A 23,694-nucleotide genomic window follows, 5' to 3' on the forward strand; every position below is an offset into this window, starting at 1 on the left:
GACTAGCTGGAGTTGAAGCAGTATCTTCTGCTAAACAGCTGATACAAACATCTGACAATAAACGACTTAATGTAACAAATAGAAGATTCTTCACTTCAGACCCACAGTCTCTTAAAATGGGCTCCTCATCCTGCTTGTACTCAGTGAGTAACAGGGAAATTGCACAGTTCTATGAATTTCCCATTTTATCTGCTTTATACCAGCCAGCTACGTTATCCAGAATCTTCCGCTGATTAACTTCCTTGAGAAAAACTGTGACTTTTTAAAAAAAAGTTTTAACAGTTTGGCTCAGAAGTGGCTTACTGATGTCTGTCTAATTCCTAGTATGTTTCAAGGCTTCAGTTGCCTTTTAGAGATAATCCCCATTCCTCCTCAGATTTTTGGGTGATCTCTTTACCTACGATTTTTAGGGAAAAACTAGAATGGGAAAGTAAAGGCTCAAGGGAAAGACTTCTGTTTCTTGTTTCATTTTGGATCATGTAGCTTGAAAAGTTTTAAGCTTGGGTTTTCAGCAGTGAACTGGCATTGGCCCAGACTTAGAAGTCTCAGCAGACTCATGTTTTCAAAATGAAAGGTTTTATGCTTTATTTTGGTATTCTTGAAAACTCTATTCCTTCCCTCTCCCCTCTTTCATGTGATGCAAGGAATACCAGATTTTCTTATGCAGTGATATTTTGTGTCAATGTGTTTGTTTGAAGATCAAGTGTTTTCTTGTTAAGATCTTCTCATATAGAATCACTTTCAAACTTGAAAAACAAAATGCTTCATTTTTCACTCAGTCTGTGTGAGAACTGTGCATTTAGACATCTTTCACTTAATCTCTATGTTACAATTGACCAAGCCTTTCCATCTTTGATCTATAATTTGGTTAAATAAGACTATGATGCATTGATCCCTTGAAACATGGTGATCTATTCAGTTCTGATTTTCTGAGTATGACTTTGAGTATATTTGCCCATACATTAGGTATCGAGACCTAATTCTGACGTGTAATAAACGGAGTCTTTCAGCTTTAAGTGGCAGAGGACATGAATTCTGTTGAAATTAACTCATTAATATTTATTTATTTTATCTTCAGAGTGACTCATGAACTGTTTCAAATTTTGATAAGCAATTAATGCATCAGTGATTCTAGCAGACATAGAAAAGATGATTATGAGCTAGCAAATAATGGCTCATTTAAGCACGCAGCAGTCTCTGCTTCTTTAGAACTCATGAAAGTGCTTGCTGTAATGAAATTCACTTTTAAAACTGCAGAGAAAAAAAATCTTTAAATATTTGGAAGTATGATATATAAATATGCAAATGTTAGTATGACAATCAACAGAGTATCCTGCCTAGTGATACATGTATTTGTACGGATCTTTATCTAATCACGTGTACGGTTTTTTGTAACTAACTATATGTAAATTATTTTTTTCTAACATGTTGCATGGGTTTCTATATTTAAATCTTATGTATATTCACATTTTAAGCTCTGTGTGGTGTGGAAAGACTCCTATTGCCTATATAGCATAGCTTCTCTTTACTAAACCTTTTTTTCCAGTAATTTACAACTTGTTCCCTTTTCTGCTTGGGTCAGCAGAGCAGTGCCATGATGTCTCCAGCTGGAATTTGTCTTTCCCTTTGTTCTTCCTGTTTTGAATTCACACCTCTAATTCCTGCCTCCCACAGCTCCACTGATGGAAAAAAAGTGCAGCATCTGTTCATCGTCTCTATACCTGGACATTATTCTATGCTGTTCTGCAGAATCTAGTGGAGGTGTGTGGGTTGTGCAACTATTCACATATTTATGTACATTCACACATGCATACACATACACATATATTTAATGACAGTCTGTTCTGTGTTCCTGAAGTCTGTATATGTCCATTTCTGTACTGCTCATGCTCAGTGCATAGTGAACTGTGTGCTTTTGGCTGATAGGAGTTAGAACAGGATTTTTTTAGCAGACTTCTGCGGTGGATGTGCATGCAACTATAATGTCATAGAGGATTAAGAGAGCTGCATCATAGGAAATGGGAACAGTATTAATTATTAAAATAATTTGAAAAAGATGATATGTAGTTCTTAAGCTTTGGATAACAGGTGAAAATACTTACTCCTACAAAGGATCTTGTACTCATCCTACGTTTCTCTGTGCTCAGGCTGGATTGCTCTGTGCTGGTCTCTGAGCTTATTTGTAGCCAGGGAGTTCCTCAGTGAGGGCAACAGTACAGGCTAATGGATGCACAAGAACTTTGTAACACCTTTAAGCCTTTTATAAGGAAAACCAAAGAAAAAAACTATGGAAACTTATTTACAAGTTGTAATAAATTGGTTTGTGTTTCCTCCATTCTGTTGTCCTAGCCATTGTCAATGTTAGGACAGAAGGACAAAGAGAGATTTTAGCAAGACTGAAATTTTTGTGTGTATGTGAACGGAAACTACTACCCCAGCCTTAAGAGCGTGTTTCTGTTCCCTTTATGCATAGGTTACTGGCACAGCCCCATGCATGGAAAGCCAAGTTCCTGTGTCACTCACAGTGTGATTCAAGAGCACAGTAAGCCTGTCTCACCCTGGGTTGTCCAGGTTCTGCTGTGGCACCATTCTCAGCTGTGTGTTTCAACCCGTTTCCCTGTGTTCACATTGATTTGGCAGCTGAAAGTCAAACTGGTTGAGGGAGCTGTCTTGAAGAGAGAGTCTCTCTTAGCCATGGCTTTGTTTTGGTGTGGAGACTTGTGCAGTCACTCTTTGGGTAACACAGCAGCTGATATGTCCCTTGGAGTGGAACAGAGGACCTGAGAGGAGGTGTTATGGGTCTGAGGCAGGAGCTGAAGGAAAAGGGAGAGAAAAGAAAGAAAACAGTCACAAGTCTTTATAATTAAATCTTTTCTCCAGACTTTACATTAAACTATTGTTCTTGATTCCCAAAAGATCAGTGGTGTTTGGGATTAATACTGAATAAAAGATGAAAAGAAATATTGATTTCTTTTGTTATGTATTCTAGGCACTGATGATTTGGGGATCTGAAGGAAAAGGAAGTGTGTGACGATGCTATATATACATATTAAAATGTGGGAATAAGAAACACCTCAAAAAAAAAAATAAAATCACACAGACAAATTCTGGCATCCCCTAATTTGGAAAGTGAATAATTTGTGCTATAGGTTTGGTAGAAGTCTTCTACATATTTTTGTATGTAAGCACTATGCTTTCACTGTGTTCTGGCCAGTGTGGATCAAACAGGCTTCCTAGCAAGGTGGTTGATGCCCCAAGCCTGTCAGTGTTTAAGAGGCATTTGGATAGTGCCCTTAATAACATGCTTTCACTTTTGGTCAGCACTGAATTGATCAAGCAATTGGACTAGATGATCGTTGTAGGTCCTTCCAACTGAAATGATAGTCTGGTCTGGTCTAGTCTGTATGTTTTTATGACCTGGCATAGACTGAAAATCAAAACCCTGGTTAAAAAGAAACAAAAGCTCTACATATAAGAAAAAGTAATTATGTGGAAATATATTTTCACAGCCTGATTTATTGTATATACTAGAGTAAAACTAGCAATTGTTACAGAATAACCTAATCACTTACTGTTTTACAAATTAAGCAGAATAAACAGCATTCTGTAATTTATGAGTGCTTCGGTTTGTTATCCATATTGTTTATATTTAAACTGCACAGTACACTTCTCTGTTGCAAACATTCTAGGTATACTTTATCTGATAGAAATAGGTAAATTTAGACAAATATCTAGCTGGCTTTTCCAAATAGCTGACTTCATTTGTCTGTGAGTGATCTGCTGCTGTGCAGATAGCTTTCCCCAGCATTTACCAATGTAGAGGCATGCAGACTGTGTCATTCTGAGGGAGTTCTCCAATCTGAAGCAGATACAAACCACCTTGAGGTCAGGGACAATTTTGCGTGTTCAAATCCCAAATTTACTGTGTTCAAATCCCATATTTCCCTCTTATTTTGTGTTTCTGTACATGCTTCTGCTCCTTCATTCTGATTTCTGCAAATACCTTGGAGGGTCAGACAAACTCCTCTCGTAAGAGAGCCAACACAAAGCTCAAGAATCACTTGCTCTTTCAGCACAGGATGTAGGCACTGGCTTCATCTTGCGGATGATGAACATAGCCATGCAAGGTATTCACAACGATGGTGTGAATGTGTCTGCACAAGACAAGACACGTTGTCTATTTCACAGATCTTTGGCCAAAGCAAAAGTGAATGAGTTGTTGCTTATACAGTCTCAAAGTCTGGATGAAATTCCCCAGAAAAGTACAGAAATTGAGACCAACAGGGAGAGACCGGAGGCTCTCAAAGGAGCTGATCACAAGGCTGTCTGTCAACAGTAACTACTTTTGTTCTCAAGAGAAGCTGAGGTATTGATGTTAAACTATACAGGGAAATGAGTCTTGGTTTAGAGACTACACAGATTTGATATTGTGGGAAAATTAATTATATTGTTCCTACCACCAAACTACCTACTGAACTCAGCCTTGTACTTCTTTAACTTTAAGGAAGTATGTATTCCCATTACCAGTTTGTAAATGACATGTGAAAAACATACCGTATAGTTCTTTAATGTTTTAGAAAAAAAAAAAACAAAACAAAAAAACCGGAGTTTTCAGCAAAGCAGACTTTGGAGTAAGATTGAGGATTTCAGCATATGTCTCTGCTGTAATTATTTTGCTGAATTTAAATTACTTGATAAATTGATGAATTTAAATTGCTTCACAAGATCAATATAAACTGATTTGTGGAAACTGCTAAACAATAATTGGATTTAAAGTCATCTGATACATGACTGTATTCTAATATTATTGTGTTCTAAAGAAAGGTTTGACAGCAAACCTAATATGCAGTTCAACACCATCACCTTCCATTTCTCTTCATTCACAGACATGCATCCAGCTGTAGGTGGGAAAAACTGGGGTGCTTGTATACATCACTCTTTTTTTAATGTAGCATGTACATGAATAAGTGTTCTGCAGCCATGACCTCCATCTAAATCATATCCCTCAAGTGTTATATTTCACTTCCCCATTGTTTCAAAGTGGAAAAGCTCCTTGCTTCTATCAGAAGGTTCTCTTCTGAGGGTAAACTGGGCTTCATTCATCAGAAAAGAGAATTAAGAACTTTGAAAACAAGGCAAAAATAAAAAAAACCCCAGGTGTTTATGGCTTGTCAGTAGGCTTTCTTCCTACCCAAACATAACTAGAGGTTTGACAGCTCTTCCCATATTTTCTGGTTTGATCCATCCCTGTTATTTATTTCAGTAGCTTGCCTACTATGGCATGAAGTGTTAGCCTTATATCTGTAGTCTTGTCCACTATGCCACACACCATATACTGCCCATGCTGTTGTACAGATTTTGTAACTAAAATAGGTGTTTTCCAAATAATAAGTTCTCTGCTACATTTGACATAAAAATAATGGTAATCACATTCCAGAATACCTCTTACATGTTGGAATACCTCTTTAAGCTCTGTGTTGCAGAATTCTGCTCAAAACAGGTGTCCTTTTCCAGTGCAATTGATCTACTTGTTTCTAATGTGCAGAAAAAAGGCTTCAAATCATGCATAGACTATTAGCAGTGGCAATAATACATCCATAGCTATGCGCACATTTTGGATAAATGTATGTTAGGGTATAATCTGCTATTAGGAGGAAGTTCTTTACTGTAAGGGTGGTGAGACACCAGAATGGGTTGCCAAGGAAGTTGTGAATGCTCCATCCCTGGCGGTGCTCAAGGCCAGGTTTGGCAGAACCTCGGGTGATATGGTTTAGTGTGAGGTGTCCCTGCCCATGGCAGGGAGGTTGGAACTAGATGATCTTAAGGTCCTTTCCAGCCCTAACTATTCTATGGTTCTATGTTTTATCAGGGTATTACTTCTCAAGTGCAAATTAAATAAAATAAAACTGAGACACATTGCTGGACATACACTTGCTACTATTCTGTTTCTGTCTTTATTTTGGTTTATGATACACTGGGACATGTGTGGCAAAACACTGAAGCACTCAGTTCTGTCAAGAACTTATTAAAAAATATCAGAACATGAAGCCATAAAACCATGTCTTTCTAAATAAGTCACTTGCTACATTCCTTAGCTTCTTAGCATTTGTGTCCATGGTGGCATAGCCTTTGGTGCCTGTTTTGAGATAGATACAAAAATTCCAATGCTTTTTCTTTTGGTCAATTTCCCTTTAATTTTTGGAAATGCGAGAGGATATGTTTCTCACCTTTGGTGATAAGAGGTTCAAATCCAGTGTCAGGTTCATGTCTCACACTTTCCTGAAAAGTGCTTTTTTCAAATGTTCCAGGTTCCTCCCCTGCAGCTCCTTCAGTTCTCTGTCCCCTCTGCAGCACTTGGGGGGCCGAGGGGAGGCAGAGGAGTTGGGAACTCCTTCACAGGAAGGAGTGAAGTTGAGTTAGGATAAAGGGGAGGGGCTAAGGGGAAGGTAGTTTTTATTTTATCTTTGTTTCTTGCCAACCTACTCTATTTTTAATTGGCAAAACATTTAATTCATCTTCACCAAGTTGAGGCTGTTTTGCCCATGACAGTAATTGGTGAGCGATCACCTTGTCTCTACTCAGCCCACAGCCCTTTTCATTTTATCTTCTCCCCCTGTCCTGTTGAGGAGGGGGAGTGAGAGAGTGGCTGGGTGGGGGGCTGGCATTCACCCAAGGTCAACCCACACCACTTACCAAGACAGTGCTTTGGCAAGCAATGCTGAATAGTGCAGGTTTGCATACGGTATGTTTGATGCATACTGCCAAGTAAAGAAATACAGGAACATACCATGGCAGGCATTATGTACTCCTCTTTAGTGTGTTTAGAGCAAATCCACTTCACAATTTGAAATTACTTGAATTTTTTGTTAAATCTTTCGGTTTGCTGCACTTCCTTCTGAAGATTGAGATCTGTTTTGTTAGGAAAGCGTTGGACTTTAATATATACCCCTTTTTTGTTTGTTTTTAACAGAAGGTTAACCAAAATTTGGGCAAAATGCGCAGATCCACAGTGGCCATCCTCTTCCACTGACTGCATAGGGATTCGAAGGTCTGAAAAATGTGGAGTAAGCAGTGTGGGCTGCCATCATATTTTAGTTTTAGGTGACACACTAGATGTCTAACTTCACTTTGGCACCATGGCAGGCTTCTCTGAATGTGTCCACTGGAGAGCTGAACTGAAGGTAAGGAAGATGCTCCAAGAGACAAAAAATGCTGCAGTCCGGTTCTTGCAGAAAGAGAAAAAAGGAGGCTTTTCACTCCTCCAAAAACAAGTAAAAGGTATGAACAAGTGTAAAGGAAGAAGTCAGCTGAGAAGCCTTTATGTAGGCTATATATGTGCTTTCTTTTTCTCTGCTCTTCCTTTTTCATTGTGAAACATAATTAACTGTTCACAGAGAGCTACTGAGCTGAGCAGACTTTGGGTGTCTCAGTTGTCCCCTAAATCACTATAAGCCCTTTGTGTTGGAAGAGAAAAACTTTGTGAGGACAAATCCTGAGATTTTTGAAGCAGATGAGTTTTTCAGACTATTTTGTTCCCTGGAATGGTATGGACACGTATGGATACCGCATGAGCACGTCCCTGAAATGGTATGAACACATATGAGCATCTTGTACATCACAAAAGATCTTCAAAGAAAACTGGTTTGGCCAGGTTCAGGTAAGAGGGTGAGGAGACACTGAAATGCTGAAGATACAGGAAGCAAACCCACTAATCTTGTAAAATGTTGTTTGGAATGGGGGGGGAATCACCTAGCCTAACTAGATAAAGGGTTTCTTTTCCTATTTTTTTTTTTGTTTAGATGTTTTTTGATTATTACTGTGAAAAGGTGACTTTCCACTTATCTGAAGAGTTGTTGATATCTTATGCTAAATGAAATAATACATTATGACTGGTACCGTAAGTGTGCATGATTTTATTGACTTACATACTTTTGTTGCGATCTCACAAAACTGCTCTCCTTATCACAATTTAGGACCATGAATTGCACCCTGCCACAGGTATAAACAAGTTGTGCAGATATGCTGACATAGACAACTTGTTTTGCTTCCACAAATTCTTTATGTATTGTAAGTTGTAACGTTGTTTTAAGTGAATAGCATGCCTGATAAAGGTTACAGAGCCCCATTTCTGCTTTCAGTGACAGTCACATTCCTACTGAAGTTTTTCTGGTTTACACCAGTGACCCTGGATAGATGTATAATAAACAGTTCTGCCTGTATCAGACAAGAAGGCATAATGTTAGCCCTGTAGATCAAAGCTGTACTTGCAGGGCACACAGAAGTAAGGAGCAATAAAGTGCATTTTAACCACTAGAGAACACAGATAAATCAGTCTAACTACACAGAGGTAGCTGATCTTTGGAAAGGGCTACTGCCGGTTTTATATAATTGCTTTTCAGAGGAGAACCACAGAGTGTTTTCACTGAACATAAATGAAACACCTTGGCATCCACTGAAGCAGACTTGGGATTGGGAGAGCTGGCAGCCTCTCACAAGAAGCAGTTTTTGTTGAACTGCCTTTGAAGAGTTTGAACTGGCAGTGCAGTATTCTGGCTGCAGGGTAACTTGGCTGAGAACATTAGGATTTCCCCTGACATTAAGCCATTAAAGAAAAAAATCATTTCCTTCCCTCCCACCCCCATTCAGAAGGAGAAGCTATTTTTACTGCCAGACTTGCTGTGTGTTAGTCCCTCATGAAAGGAGCAGCAGGATTAAAACCGTTTAAGATTTTAGTAATTAAAGAGCAGAAGACACAAATTAAAAATGTATTAACTCATATTTAATGAGCTATTAGATTTTATTATACTATCAGAATATGCAAAATTATAAAGGAAATCAGAGATAATTAAAACCTGACAAGATAGGAGAACTTGGGCCGGAGCACTGGTTTTGGTAGGATGGAGTGGTAGAAGGATAGGAGTCCCTGTCACATTAAAGTTGTGGACTGTGGCTCCCAGAATCCAACAGCTTGAACAGCAGTCTTTTACAAAACTGTAGTAAAAAAAAAAATCACTATTAAAAAACCACCAAAGTTTGTAAACTGCTAGCATTTTTGTCACTTTCTTGGTCCTTTGTCTTGACTGTAGATTTCCCCCAAAAGATGTGCAGCAGTGACACTGGTGTATTAGCGCCAAACACAGTGGAATAATTAGTTCAGTATCTGCAAGTCATATTTTTGTTTATATATCACTGAAAATTATTTTCCTTTTTTTTGGTAGCATACAATTTTCTTGTGTTTTTCTGACGAGGCTACCACTGCCTTACTGGTGGGTCAGTTTTTTGTGTATCTGTGGTTTGCATTTGTCTTTGCTCAGTAGCACCTGATCGGGTGTGGGGCAATCTACATTTAACAAGGTTGCTTTGTATTGGATTTGTAACTTCTTGAAACCACTTATAACTCTATCTCACTTGAAAAAGTATAAGTGCACTTTTTAATTTATCACCTGAGCTTTTAATTACAGTTTTGAATAAAATTGCTTCGAAATTAGCATTATTTGGCGAGTCCATTTAAGTTTTGTCTTGCAGGCAATTACAAAACTTGTAATAATTTGTGCAAGCATTATTCTAAGTAACAACTTTAATTCCCTAGGCTATTGTTCACAATATTTGTCCCTTTGAGCTTGTCTTTGACTGTTGCAAGTTCTGTAAATGGAGTAAACCTATGTATGACACTTGATTGCTGTTGTAACTCCACTCCTTGCTTAGTGTTCTGGATGCCTCAGATGTTACCTAGAGTCCTGAGGCTACAGTGGAGAAAACGAGATGAGTCACACTTGAAAACGACATTTGTAAAGAAAACAGAGGAATGAATAGAGAATTCCTGCATGAGTTCCCTGTGTTGTAAACACCAGCGGTACTCCACCACGCTCTTTCCTAAAATAATCTCACTAATGTCTTTTTCCTGTTCTGAAGGAAAACTGGCCTGTTGTACTAGGTGCTGGCTTTCCTTACTTTGAAGAACTTGCATTTTGCCTGACTAGGGAATACTTTAATCTTCCATGCACGTGTGCACGCTCTCGCGTACCACAACACGTTTTTCTTTGCAACGGAAGTTTGCTACTAAATAAGCGACTGTTAACAGGCAGCAAACGGTAAGAGGCTGCTAAAGTGCTTGGAAATACTGAAGTGCTGGTGCTCCCTCTTGTGGCGCAAGTAGGAGAGGACAAACCAGTGAAACAAGTTCTTAGCGTGGGAAGTATTTACTCCTGCAGCAGAAGCTCAGCTGAGGTTATTGCAAGTTAAAAGGATAAGCTATTCTTACTTAAAGAACTCTTCACTTTCACCTGCTTAGATAATCAGCAAGTGCCAAACCCCTGTGTCGCCTTGTCAGGGAATAGCCATCCTCTCCTCTGCTGCTTGCAAAGATTGGTGGAAAGAGGTGCAAGAAAAAGGTGCCTGTGTTGGTCTTCTTTTTCTCTTCTAACACACAGCCATTTGTCTGAAAGTTTTACAAACCACTTGCAAGGTTAAATCTGAATCAAGAGGTCTTCATAAATATTTAATGCATTGTTTTTCTAGATTAATGTTCGGAGTAGTTTGATTATTAATCTGTTGATGGAAATGCTTGTGACTCATCACCTCTTGAAGAGGGTATTCACTTATATATCCCTAGAAAGAAAACTAAATTAATTTAACCACTTTTTTTTTTTTTTAAAAAGTATTTTCCACCTGTCTGTCTCTCACATCTTACTCTGGCTGTGTTGCACAGTTATTTGACTTCAGCTGTCCATTTGCTCATAAGTGTTTGAGGGGATTTAACTGTAAAGGGTTGTGGCAAATTGTGACCTTATAGCTAGAATGCAAAGCCACCAGGCTAATCACTATCTAAAACATATATTAAATAAAAGCAGTTTTAAATGTGTGTGTGGACTATTGCCACACTAATGACTTACAGGTCTGAGAAATTTTGTCTATTTAGTTAATCCGTGACCCATACCCCATTTACTGGATACATAGGTATCAAAAACATAGAGTGCTTTCTAAATATACCAAAAAGCAAACATGGAAACTGTTAAACATAAAGAAATGACAATTTTCAGGGTCCTGATTCTGGTTCCCAGATAAAGCTAAGTCTAAGCCCAAGATGTTTTATATCCAGAGAAGTGTTTTCTTTCTGTTACTGTATGTACAGCAGTAAGAACTAGTGAACAGACTACGGACACTCTGCAAGACTAGAAGATGCTCATCATCTCAGTGTATTCCACAACAGCTCATGACTGAAAGTGGAGCAGAGAGTCTCAGGATTCCTGAGGCTTATTTCTGGCACAGTGGCAGCATTTAAAAGATTATAGTGTAGCTAATTACCGATACATGGCATATCTAGTTCAAAGTGTGCCAGAGGACTGTGCATTCAGTTTGCTGGCATCATTTGATGTAAAATCATTTCAGTAGAAATGCTGGGATCAGAAAGAGCCATTTCTACAGCCAAAAAAAAAAAACAAAAAACAACCCCAAACCCAAAGAATGTGACTAGTTTCTTGTATTGCACATGTGAACTTAGAGGGCAGTATCCCACTGTTACCAATATGATGCTCACATTGCCCAGTCCTGTGTAAATGCAAAGGTTAATGATGCTCCAGTTTTGCAAACTGTAAGTAACCATAACTAGATATTCTACAGAATTGCACCCAGCAAAATCAAACTGCGATGAAGTTCATGTGTGGCACTAATTGCAATTTAACTGCATGGTTATTACAAGAGCTTTTAATTAACCCAGTCATCATACTGTGGCATACAAATTGTGCGTAATAACAGCATGCTGAGTATAATAACAATAGGTTTTTCTGAAATGTAAAAATCAAGAGTTTTATCATTTTCTGAGGTTTCTTTTTGTGCACTTAAATATTGTGCAGTATTTAAAAACATTTGACCAAAAAGAAAAAAAAAGCAACCAAAAACCCAACCAAACAATAAAACAGAAAACCCCCTAGTAATTTGCTGAGGCTTATCTGTCTTTTAAAATTTTATAGCAGTCGTCTTCCTGAAATTCAGTGTGATCTGTAATTTTATCATGAGTAATATTTCTGGTGATTTTTCAGTCTCATTTTTCTCAAGGTATTTGCAGTCCCGTTTGACAATAGTTTTATACACTCTTTTAGGATTTCATGTTCAAAGCCAAGAAAAATTGTGGAAATATTTGATGGGAATACCCTTTCGGTGAAGACAGAAAGAATATATTCTGATCATATATTTCTGCAAAAATGGTAATTTGTTAGCTCATTAGTGTAGTGAGAGCATCCCGCTTCTATCAAAGTTGTTATTCCAGTTTGTGTCTCTCAAGACTGACTGTAATAGTGCTGAATGAATTTTATTTGGAAGGTTAATTTTGCAGCCAAAAGACTAAAAATTAAAAAACAATGTAGATAATGGATGTAGTTGTAGCCCTTCGGAAACCATGGGAAATACAAGTAAAACACATTACACTCACAAGCTGTACTCATTCCTGGAGATGGAAAGAATACATTAAAAAAACCTCCAACCCAAATGAAACTAAACCAAACCAAACAATCAAAAACCCCAAAACCAAACCAAAACAACCAACCTCAGACGTTGTTATAGAACGTATATTTGTTTATTTTCTAGGCTATTATCAGCCTGGTATTGTTAAATGAGATACTGACATTTTGGTTTTAAATTGTTTGTTTCACAGACAGAACAGGCACCTGAAGGCAAGACGAGAGCCTAAGACCTTTCCATGTGCACAAATTTACTGAAGAAACCAGGTTGCAATGAAGACTGGGCCAGTGAGGGAGGCAGGAGTACATTTGGCATGCATATACAGTCAAGGGTTTAAACATCTGACAGCTACTAGTGAACAGTTAAAAAAAGACAGATTGGGTTCAACTGGGTGATGTACCAAACACAAAATGAACAGCCAACACCACACAAAGCCAGTCTGTCAGTTAGTGGTCACAGGGGTTTAAATGTCAGAGATATGAAAAAGTTAACAGAGATAATGACATCGTCATTGCACATGCTGAAGTAGCTCATCCTGCAGAAACTATGTCTGAAGAAGTAAATGACTTTGTTAAAGACTGGTGAGCTAACTTTCAGCCATGAGGCTGTGGTGTCGTTAACAGAACTGAGTTCACGGCAGTATGATTACTGTCATGTACTTCTTTGTGGGAATGATAGAGCCATACATGGTACTGTAGAAACACTTTTTATCATTTAACTAATGCTGGTTTTGGAATTTTCAAAAAATGGCTTTTGGATAAAAACCCAAGATATTTCTTAAAAAGACATTTCAGATAGTGACAATATTTTTTATGGTGTTTATATGATAAAGTTTAACCAAGATTAATTTTTAAGGAAGATTTTAAATTTGAAACCAAGGTTTATTTTTAAATATATCAGTGAATGCAGATTTCTTCGTGTTGCACAATCATAGAATCGTAGAATAGTTAGGGTTGGAAAGGACCTTAATCATCTATTTCCAACTCCCTGCCATGGGCAGGGACACCTTGTACTAAGCCAAGGCTCTGTCCAACCTGGCCTTGAACACTACCAGACATGGAGCATTCACAACTTCCTTGAGCAACCCATTCCAGTGCCTCAGCACTCTCACATTAAAGAACTTCCAGCTTATATTTAACTGAAACTTCTCCTTTTTTAAGGTTGAACCCATTTTTAAAAGTTTTAAACTTTAAAAGTTTATAAGTTTTAAACTTTCCCCATCTTTAAGTTTGAACCCGTTACCCCTTGTCCTGTCACTACAGTCCCTAATGAAGAGTCCCTCTCCCACATCCCTATAGGCTCCCTTCAGACACTGGAAGGCTGCTATGAGGTCTCCATGGAGCCTTCTCTTCTCCAGGCTGAACACCCCCACTTTCTCAGCCTGTCTTCATACAGGAGGTGCTCCAGTCCCCTGATCATCCTTGTGGCCATCCTCTGGACTTGTTCTAACAGTACCATGTCCTTTTTATGTTGAGGACACCAGAACTGCACACAATACTCCAAGTGGGGTCTCACAGGTGCAGAGTAGAGGGGCAGGATCACCTCCCTTGACCTGCTTGTCCCGCTCCTTTTGATACAGTGCAGGGTATGGTTGGCTTTCTGGGCTGTGCGTGCACACTGAAACCAGCTCATGTTCATGTTCTCATCGACCAACACCCCCAGGTCTTTCTCTGCAGGGCTGCTCTGAGTCTCTTCTCTGCCCAACTTGTAGCTGTTCCAATTTGTTTCAATGCATTTCTTGAGACCACTCAAAGAGGTTAAACAGAGATAATGGTCATTAGACAGTGTTTTGAAGCAACTGTTTAATAGATATAAAACAAATATCATCCATATCCCAAGCCACTATGACTGCAAAAAATATTTTCTTTGTTAATTTAGACAGAATAAACTATAATGAGATATTATTGTAAATTCAAGAAATATAGATGGCCATGGATTCTCCTGCCTTCCTAGTGTAGGTGAATGCAAATGTGGTTTTTCTTTCAGTTTACTATAACTGAAGCCCATTTTTTTGACCCAAAGGACTATTACTGATCTGCTTTGGGTCTGTATTACCCAGTGAATCATTTCCACCATGTTTCTCCTCTCCTCGCAGGCTCCCATCCTGCAGTCAGTCTCTGAGAGTGCTTGAACAGATAAGGTGCCTCTCAGACATGTAAGGCACCTAAGACCGACAACAACCTACACATCTAACCCATGCCTGTCATGAGACAGAGCCTCCTTCCCAAACATCTGGATCTGGCTCTTGCTGTGTTTTAAACCCTTGTTTTTATTGTTGGTAAGATAAAGAGTTGTTGAAGAGCATATGGCAAGCCTGGAACTGAGGCAACCCAAACCATAAGAGGATATGAGCAAAGTGAGACAAATACAAGGACAAAAGCATTTTTCTGTTTCTGTTGTATGTGCATTGTATTGAGGTAGAGTGGCTGATGGAATAGACTGCTTCAGAAACTGGGGAAGTGCAGCACTGGAGGAGAATACTCCTCCACCCATGAGGATGAATCAAGCCTAGAAAGAGTGTAGAGACTTATGGGTGAAGAGGGGATGGAATTCCAGCTAAGTTGATGGAGAGCATGTGCTCTGAAGAAGAGTTAATGGGGAAATGGTGGGAAGTGTGATGGAGCTTTGAAACTGAATTTGAGGGCAAGAACAAGTATAGTAACATAGGCACTGCCTCTGATGAGAAACGGTGAGGTGGATACTAAAGTGCATCCAAGTATGTCCTTTAACGGATGCTAGTTATTTGTCCAGGGACAATTATCTTGCAGGTAAATTCATGCACCTCATTTGAAGGTGATTCAAATCATAGCTTGTGTGCCTAAATTAAGATATGCGAATTGCAGACAAAAAGGAGTATTGACTTTGGACTTTACCCTCACTTGAAATTCATAAGTCGAATGCTTATTCATATGTAGTAATAATGATGACTCTTTCTTCTTTTGACTGGCCTAAGCAAGTACATTCATTGAGTCTTCAATTATCATCACTTATACCATGCATAACAGCAAGGAAGCTCATCAAATTAGACATGTTAATTTTATTTAAAATTTTAAATGTATTTCTTAGCAAGTACTACTGCATTCTTAGTTGGAAACATGGTTCTTAAGACTTGCTTTTTGCTCTTTAACATGTGTGATCGCAAATTGAAGAATGAGATTTATTTTCTTCCTCTATTCTTACATTCGGGGGTGTACCGTGCAACAGGAAACAATAATCTTTGTTGTACACCGTATGCACCCATTCCTCTTTCTCATTTTGAATGTGTTTCTACTTCAAAAAATGGAAACTGTGTAGATTCAGCAGTGATCTCTCCCTCTTTTAAAAAAGAAAAGTTGACTTCCTATTGAAACCCAAGTTTTCATAAATCACATATAGTATTAGTTTTCAGTAGTGCATGTGTGCTAGCTAACACAAAATATATATAGTTTAGTCGGCTTAGTATTTTATCAGATGTGATCCCCAGCATGAAGTATCTCTTATTTAATAAATACGTATAGCCCTAATTATTTTTATTCAGTGACTAGGGAAAATAATGAGCCACGAAGATGAATTGATAACTTCCGTTGTACAAAATACTCAGTATCACATTTTACTAAGAAAACGGGGGTTCATGTGAACTTGTGCCTGTTGACATCTAAATCAGAAAGCCAGATGTATAAAATGCCTTGATATTTTCAACACCTATGGTCGAATCATTAAACTTACATCTTGGATCATTAAATTTACATCTTGCAACATTGTAATGCAAGTTTGCACCATGCTAACTGTTCACTATATGCTCTGGGAAACTGTGCTGAGCATGCCATAATAATTCATCAACCCTGAAAGAAATCACAAAGTTCAGTGCATATTAAAAATGTGATTGGGGTGTATTACAGAGAAAATGGAAATTTGCCACTTCAGAACACATTGTGTTATCTGAGGTTACTGTTACTATCTGCATAGCAATACACTTTCTTTACAGCAAGAAAAAAAGCAGAATCAAAATATATGTGGTGACTTGATTGTACACCTAGTATTCCTTCAAAAGAAGTGATTTTGTTTGGTTATTTTTCTACAATAAGCGACTAATTGTAAGTTTACTGAATATGGTGTTGAGAAATGTGATAGTGAAACTTTTCTTAGCTTAATGACCACAAAACTTTATTTCTTATTTAAATGGACTTAAACTGAATCAATATGTAATATTTTTTGTTAACATGTTCTTCTCTTTGTGCCTTTTTTTCCTTTTAGGTGAACAAGGTATGTGGTCCTCCTGTAAGGAAGCCTACGCAATCTCCAGGTTGCTCCTTAGATCAAAATAGATATAATCAAGGGTTGAAGATGTTCTCAAGAGACAGCGAAGAAACCCTCTCCAGCAGAAGAAAGTAAGACATTAGTTTTACAGCCAGAAAGAAAGAATAAAGTAAGCCATTAATTTTACAACAGAATAGATTATATTGAATGCCATGGCATGCATTACTAGAGAATAAATAAAGATTGCAAAGAATGAAGATTTTCAGCAACATAATATGCCATTACATTTTAGAAAGAGTAATTTTATGACTAGATTTTGTTTTCTGAAATAAAGGACATATGACGAGTCATTTGGTGTGGCTTGAAGCATTTATAAGAGTGGATAACATTCGCAGAATATGAACGTTAGCTTTATATTGATGTATACATTTTCAAATTACATTTAACTTGCACATTGGCAAGCATGATCAAAGCTGTCAAAAAATGATTGTGACTTTCATCGGAAGACTACAAACTGATCAGTCACAAAAAAAATAATGTTTTTACATACCCTTCTACTACAAAAAAATGGGACAAGTGTTTGGGGCTAAAACTTGAAATCCTTGTTCAAGCAAGTCCATCTGAATTTTTTTTCTCAGACTTTTGTCACTATATGGTGAATTGAGATGACTGCAAAGACTTGGAGATTTTATTTATACCTGGCTCAGCATTAGAGAGTAAAATCTGCCAGACTGCATTTAAGTGTTTAAGCTGCTGCTATACTGTATCTAGAGAAGGATTCAATGCAGCTGCCCACACAACTACAAGCATCCAGTGCCACCCAGTGCCACTTGAGGATACCCAGCTGATATTGCACTGCCAAGAAGGTGGCTTATAAATTGTATTGCATATTCCAGCTTTCTGCAGATATCCTGGATAGCTGAGGGCATCTCAAAAGCCAGTCTATCTTTAGACAAATTAAACAAGTCTTTAATGACTGTAATAGTAATAGCACTGTAAGGAGTAAGCATAATATTACAGGTGAGACTAAATGCCCTATTATGTCAACAAGGTGCAAAACTGAAATCAGAAATTGCATTTCTGTCAGTGTTTGCTAAAACACAAGGAGGTTTTCTTTGTCCTCTTTTTCCTCTTATTTCACTTTGCAGTGTGGAAGGAAATTGAAGTGAGAGAATTGCGTAATCACTCACTCCTGATGTCTGGGGAAAAAAAAAAAAGCCTCTGAGCTTCAAAGGAAGACCATTCTTGTTAGTGCAAGGTCCTTCGAGTTCCTAATAGTGGAGAGAAAAATAAAAACAAAGCCCAAACCCATAGGCTTCGTAGAGCATTGTGAAATGGAAAGAGATGCAAACCAGAAGTTTGCTTTAGCCAGCACAGAAGTTCATCAGGCAATACGCGTTATACAGGCACATTTTCTCTGTGTTACATAGCTAAGAAAGTTCTTGATATTTGATGATTGCTAGCATTCTGCAAATGTGTAACCATATTCTAAAATCTCACTTCATCCAGGACTGTTCCATGTTTCAAAATAAGGGTTGTCTGAGTTGACCTCAGAGATATGTGTGAAGTTCTGGTGTCCTCAACATAAAAAGGACATGGAACTGTTAGAACAAGTCCAGAGGAGGGCCACGAGGTTGATCAGGGGACTGGAGCACCTCCCATATGAGGATAGGCTGAGAAAGCTGGGGCTGTTCAGCCTGGAGAAGAGAAGGCTGCTTGGAGACCTCATAGCAGCCTTCCAGTATTTGAAGGAGGCCTCTAAGGATGCTGGGGATGGACTCTTCATTAGGGACTGTGGTGATAGGACTAGGGGCAACTAAATTAAAACTTAAACAGGGGAGGTTTAGATCGGATATAAGGAAGAAATTCTTTACTGTGAGGGTGGTGAGGCCCTGGAATGGGCTGCCCAGGTAGGTTGTGAATGCTCCATCCCTGGTAGTGTTCAAGGCCAGGTTGGACAGAGCCTTGGGTGGCATGCTTTAGTGTGAGGTGTCCCTGCCCATGACAATGGGGTTGGAACTTGATGATCTTGAGGTCCTTTCCAACCCTAACTATTCTATGATTCTATATTGCTAAGAAGACCTGAAGAGTCATGAAGGGCAGTAAGCAGCACAATGCAATATTATTTTGCCATGATTTTCACGTTCCTGAGATGCTGGAATCACTTTATGGCATGCAGCAGGAGCTACACCAAAAAGGGGGAGAGGGGAGAAAGTTTGAGATCAACTGACACAGGTTTCAGTTTAACAACTTCACAGTTTATACCATCTTCATTTGCTGCCTCCAGGATCACCTCCTTCCCTATTAGTCACAATTGCTTTATATTTCATTTTGTATTCCCATGGCAACTGTAACAATTCCTCACATGGAAGAGTGACTACAGCAAATGTTTGCAGCCTACTTTTAAGGAAGTGCTGTAACTCCACTTTATTTACCTTCCATATACTTGTGGCAGCAGGTTGTGCTCAGCAACTTTCACAAGCTTTAGCAGAAAAGAACAGGGTTCTCCCAAACCATGTAGACTTGATCAATGACAGTTATCTGAGGGGAAATGAATGGAAATTACGTTAAATGTGTGAGTTCCCCGATTTTCTAATATTTCCAGATACATCCCTGGATGAAAGTTTGCATTTTAAAGAACATGTCAGACTGCCTCTGTCTGAACTTCTCCTGAATTTTTTTTACCGTCACACCTAAGCTGGTATTTTCTAGTGCTGTGTGGTACAAGAAGGAAAGGAAATTTCTCTGTGCTTTTGACACCAAAAATTGTCAGATGAATTTCAAAAAACCTAAGGAGGAACTTCCATAGTAACAAACATAAAAGTATATAATGCTTTTCCTCCAGAATTTAACATTGCATACATCTTTTAGTACAGAGAATAAAATTGTAAAAAAATTAACATTTCCAAATAAACCGATAAGAAATATCTGCAGCTTCCAGCTTGCACTGACTGTAATTGCACATTTGTGCTCAGCTGCCTATAATTACATGCTATCTGGTCTAGAAGATGATGATGTGAAAATTGACATTCATACCATCTGCCCTTCTAACTACTTTGGTCAGACATCAACGGGGGATGAAATCAGTTATTGCTTCTGTATTAACTTTAGCTTTGCCTCAGGATGTATTTACTAATAAACTGAATGACCTTTCCATTAGAATGCAGTTTGTCACAAGATATTATGGCAGCTCTATTTATTTCAGTTTCCGTGTTGCACATGGATGTACAGAAGAAGAAATTCCAACTATTTACTATGAGAGGACTCTCTAAACACTAGTTTTCAGCCAGAATGTAAACCCAAAGCATAGATAACATCAAAATCAATCCCATTCAATGGAAAATGGAGGAAAATTGCAAAAATGCTATACACAGTGGATGCAATTTTGGGGATGGAGAGACACAAGATATGACTATTCATGTCTGGGAGAGTGTGGATGAATCATACATGCATATTTTATATTGCGCATAGGCAATTATATGATGCATAGTCAAATTTGACCCTACCTGAGATTTTCCAAACTGCAGTTTTAGACTTAGTGCAGTACTTGTATCACATTTAATATGCATAGTAAAGCTAAATCACTTTGGTTTGTGTAAAATATTTGCCCTACAATTACAAGAGAAAATTTGTGGCTTTTTAAATGACAGACTGTATATAAGCACTCATATATAATCCCTCATGTTTTGTCTGTTTTAATTTGGAGTAAACAGTAGTTAATAATTTCATTCCTTATACCATTTTAGGCCTGTGTTGACTAAATACAGGGAAATGTATAGATTATTTCTGGCATTTTTTCATTGTGGCAGACACCATAAAAGAAGTTAACACAGAGTAATGCTTGGTGCGTTACAGAGCAGTGAGTACAGCATTTGCTTTTGCCTTTCTTTGTGCCTGCAGGTCATAGATAACTCAGTATAGTGTGATGTTCTAAACCAGAATGAATAAATATTTTAATTATTAACAGTAGGAATGAGTCTCCCAGGAAGAGTGTTTCAATGCATAAACAGACATTTTATAAACATAAATATCACAATCCAGTTAAAAACATACTAACTAAAAAGTCATTAATTTGTATTAAGTACAAATACTTATCATTAGCTCTGGGCATCTTGACAATTATTTAAAATAGCAATATGTAATTTATAACCTACCAACAGCACATGATGAAACTGATGTAATTTTTCAGACAGTTATTCAAATATCCACTAAATATTTAACACCTACATCTTAAACCCATCTTACCTAAATCTTTTCTTGCTCCATCACTCTAACAAATACTCTTTATAGTATTTGTAATGCTGTGTAGGGGACTAGTTGGTGACATTAATGAAAAATTGATTATTTATTCAATTTAATTATTATTATTTTAGATTGCTACACTGTTTTTTTGGTTTTTTTTTTTAGAACATTTTTGCTATATTTGCACAAATGTAGCACTGCAAACTGCATCACAGCTATGCAAGAAAATTTCAGGTTGGTGGGAAATAATTCCAGAGCATGAGTGAAGTTGGGTTTTTTTTCATTTTCACCTGTGAGAGTATCAACTTTGTAAAGCTGCTGAAGTGATCTGAGAGAATCCAATTAATCTAACAGGAAATTGACAAATTGATGTAAGAAAAAAAAAAATCATTGGAACCAATGGAGAGTAGTAAAATAGGCACATTCTTTACCTTCTGTAGAAATGCACAACAGCTTAACGTTATTGACTGTCAATTATTTCCTGTGTTTCCCTGTGCAGGGAATTTATCAGGCAGCTCCGGCTCTACAGAGCCTTTTACGGTGGCCTGGCTGATCAGCTCTGCAGCAATGAGTTGGCAGCTGCCGATGGACTCCCGTGTTGGAATGGAGAAGATGTTGTAAGAAGGTACCTTTCTGACTCACTTTTGTCTTTTCTTTTGTATTTCGTGTTTGTTTCTCTGGAGTAGCTTCTAAGTCGAGTCAAGTGCATTGTTTCCCTAGATATCGAGGTGTCAAGGATAGTTCGGAAAACAAATTGGCATGGATTTCCTTCTCTTAAGCTTCACCTTTAAACAGTAAAAAAAAATCACTGTTTCAACAACAATAAAAAAATCTACTGTTTTTCAGATATTCCTCTGTCAAATTTACAGCAGTTATACATATACTATAAAAGAAGCTTGGATTGACATTTACAAAATACAGTTGGAGAAAACGAGCATGGATTTTTGTTTGAGCTTGATCTATATAAAATGTTCCTTTTGATACAGATTGTGTAATAACAGGCAAAAGCTATTCGCTTAAAACTTTCTCTACCCTAAAGAATGAAGCAACCTCTTAATATATATGGTTTCCCAAAAGAGAGCTAAAAGTTAAAAAACAAAACATCTTAAAGGTGAAACACATGCATTCTTTTATGTATGCAGCAGCTTGGAAGACAACATTCAGCAGCAGTGGCAAAGAAGAGATAATAATCGACTGCTATGCTCCTGGATGTGTATTTCTGGAATCAATATATTTCACAGCTTACAAAACACTAACATTTAAGGATGTCAGGAAGATTTTCAGAGAACTGGTCTCTATGTTTTTGCTTTCTTGCTCTCATCACCAAAACAAGTATTTCTCTGAGCAGGAAGACCTTGTGATCACAGAGACCAAAATGTGAAAAAGTTCACTGCAGTTATGTTTTTATAAAGATCATGCTGTTAATACAGCATTTATTAGTAGGTTGTATCAAAGGTTATATTAAAGAAGATGGCTAAAGGTTGTAAGGTGAGTTAATGAAGTAGGAGATAGCTGGTACTAAGTAGAAGGAACAGTGACAATCTGTATCTTTAGGTATCTCTAAAAAGGTTATGTAGGAGCTATAATTTATCGATTAGCGATACCTAAGGAAACTTAATGGATACTCTCAGTGAACAGCTACAGGTCTGCTTTTATCTTCTTGGATAGACCAATGCTTTGGCAGTACCAAGGCCCAATGAGTAGTTGACTCTTTGATTGCCTCATTGGGAAACTCTGTCCTAAATTTTCAACAATCTTCTCAAGGTGACATGTTAATTCTTGAGATATCTATATCTGAGATTTAAATGCAGTTTTACCTTCTGGCTTTTGTTTTGCTGCCATTCTCCAGATGAATTATACTACTCATACCAAATGTTTCAGTAACAATTTGAAATAAGCATCTTGTAATTCCAGATTTTTTAAGGTACTATTTCTGTATGATACTATTTTAGTTATTATGTTATTATACTGTTACTGTCTTACTTACTATATAATACTTACTATTATAATACTATACTGTTTGGTTTTGATTGATCAGACTTTAATGTCCTTACACAGAAATGAAACATCCAACTAAATTCTAGACCATAGTGTATTTTTAAAAGTAATAAAGTATTCAATTAATGTACTTTATTTATTTTTGGATCAACCTAAAGGAATAATTGGTGACAAAAGCACTGTATCTGATAAGAAAGACCACTTTTTTAACTTATAAATTTCCTTGCTAAAATTGGTTTCATATGCATATTGATGTTTATAGTTTTTGTATTTTGTCTCAGTATGTCCTTGTGTTAGCTTCCTGAAAGAGCTGAAATATAGGTAATATTTAGAAGCACAGAGTGCTGATTAAAACCAGAAGAACAGGACAGACTGATTTCTTCTAGGTTGTCAACTGTATCTGAGATTTGCAGATTAGTTCCTACAGCTCAATACCTCTACTTGTACGCTAAAAATGTTGTGGTGCATGTTCTCTTGCTCCAGTAGCAATATGAATATGCTCACACGTCCTCTTTTTCCCTCTCATTTTGCCTTGTTACTCAGTCAAAATGTTCCTTGTTCAATTTTGTTTATATTTGTTCTTTCATAACTGAAAGGGGAAAAAAAAACCTTTCCTGGGATCAGGGATTTTTTTTTTTTTTAGTATCATTATTATTACAGAACTGTTAATCTAGGGAAATATGGACACATTTTTCTTTTTGTGCTTAGGAGCATCTATGTGCCTGCTATGAAAGTAAGGCATGTGTGACACAAGCATGTGGG

At 37.6% G+C, this 23,694-nt stretch overlaps 1 protein-coding gene across 1 annotated transcript in view; it reads left to right on the forward strand.

The window, feature by feature from the left end:
- GPC5 (glypican 5) overlaps positions 1-23,694 on the forward strand; it is a 623,308-nt gene that overhangs the window by 93,740 nt on the left and 505,874 nt on the right. Inside the window, exons 4-5 of the mRNA XM_013127928.2 lie at positions 16,690-16,823; positions 21,434-21,559. Of these exons, the coding sequence (XP_012983382.2) occupies positions 16,690-16,823; positions 21,434-21,559 (260 nt within the window). The remainder of the gene's footprint in view (positions 1-16,689; positions 16,824-21,433; positions 21,560-23,694) is intronic.

This window comes from Melopsittacus undulatus, chromosome 2 (genome assembly GCF_012275295.1).
Source record: "Melopsittacus undulatus isolate bMelUnd1 chromosome 2, bMelUnd1.mat.Z, whole genome shotgun sequence".
Taxonomy (NCBI): domain Eukaryota; kingdom Metazoa; phylum Chordata; class Aves; order Psittaciformes; family Psittaculidae; genus Melopsittacus; species Melopsittacus undulatus.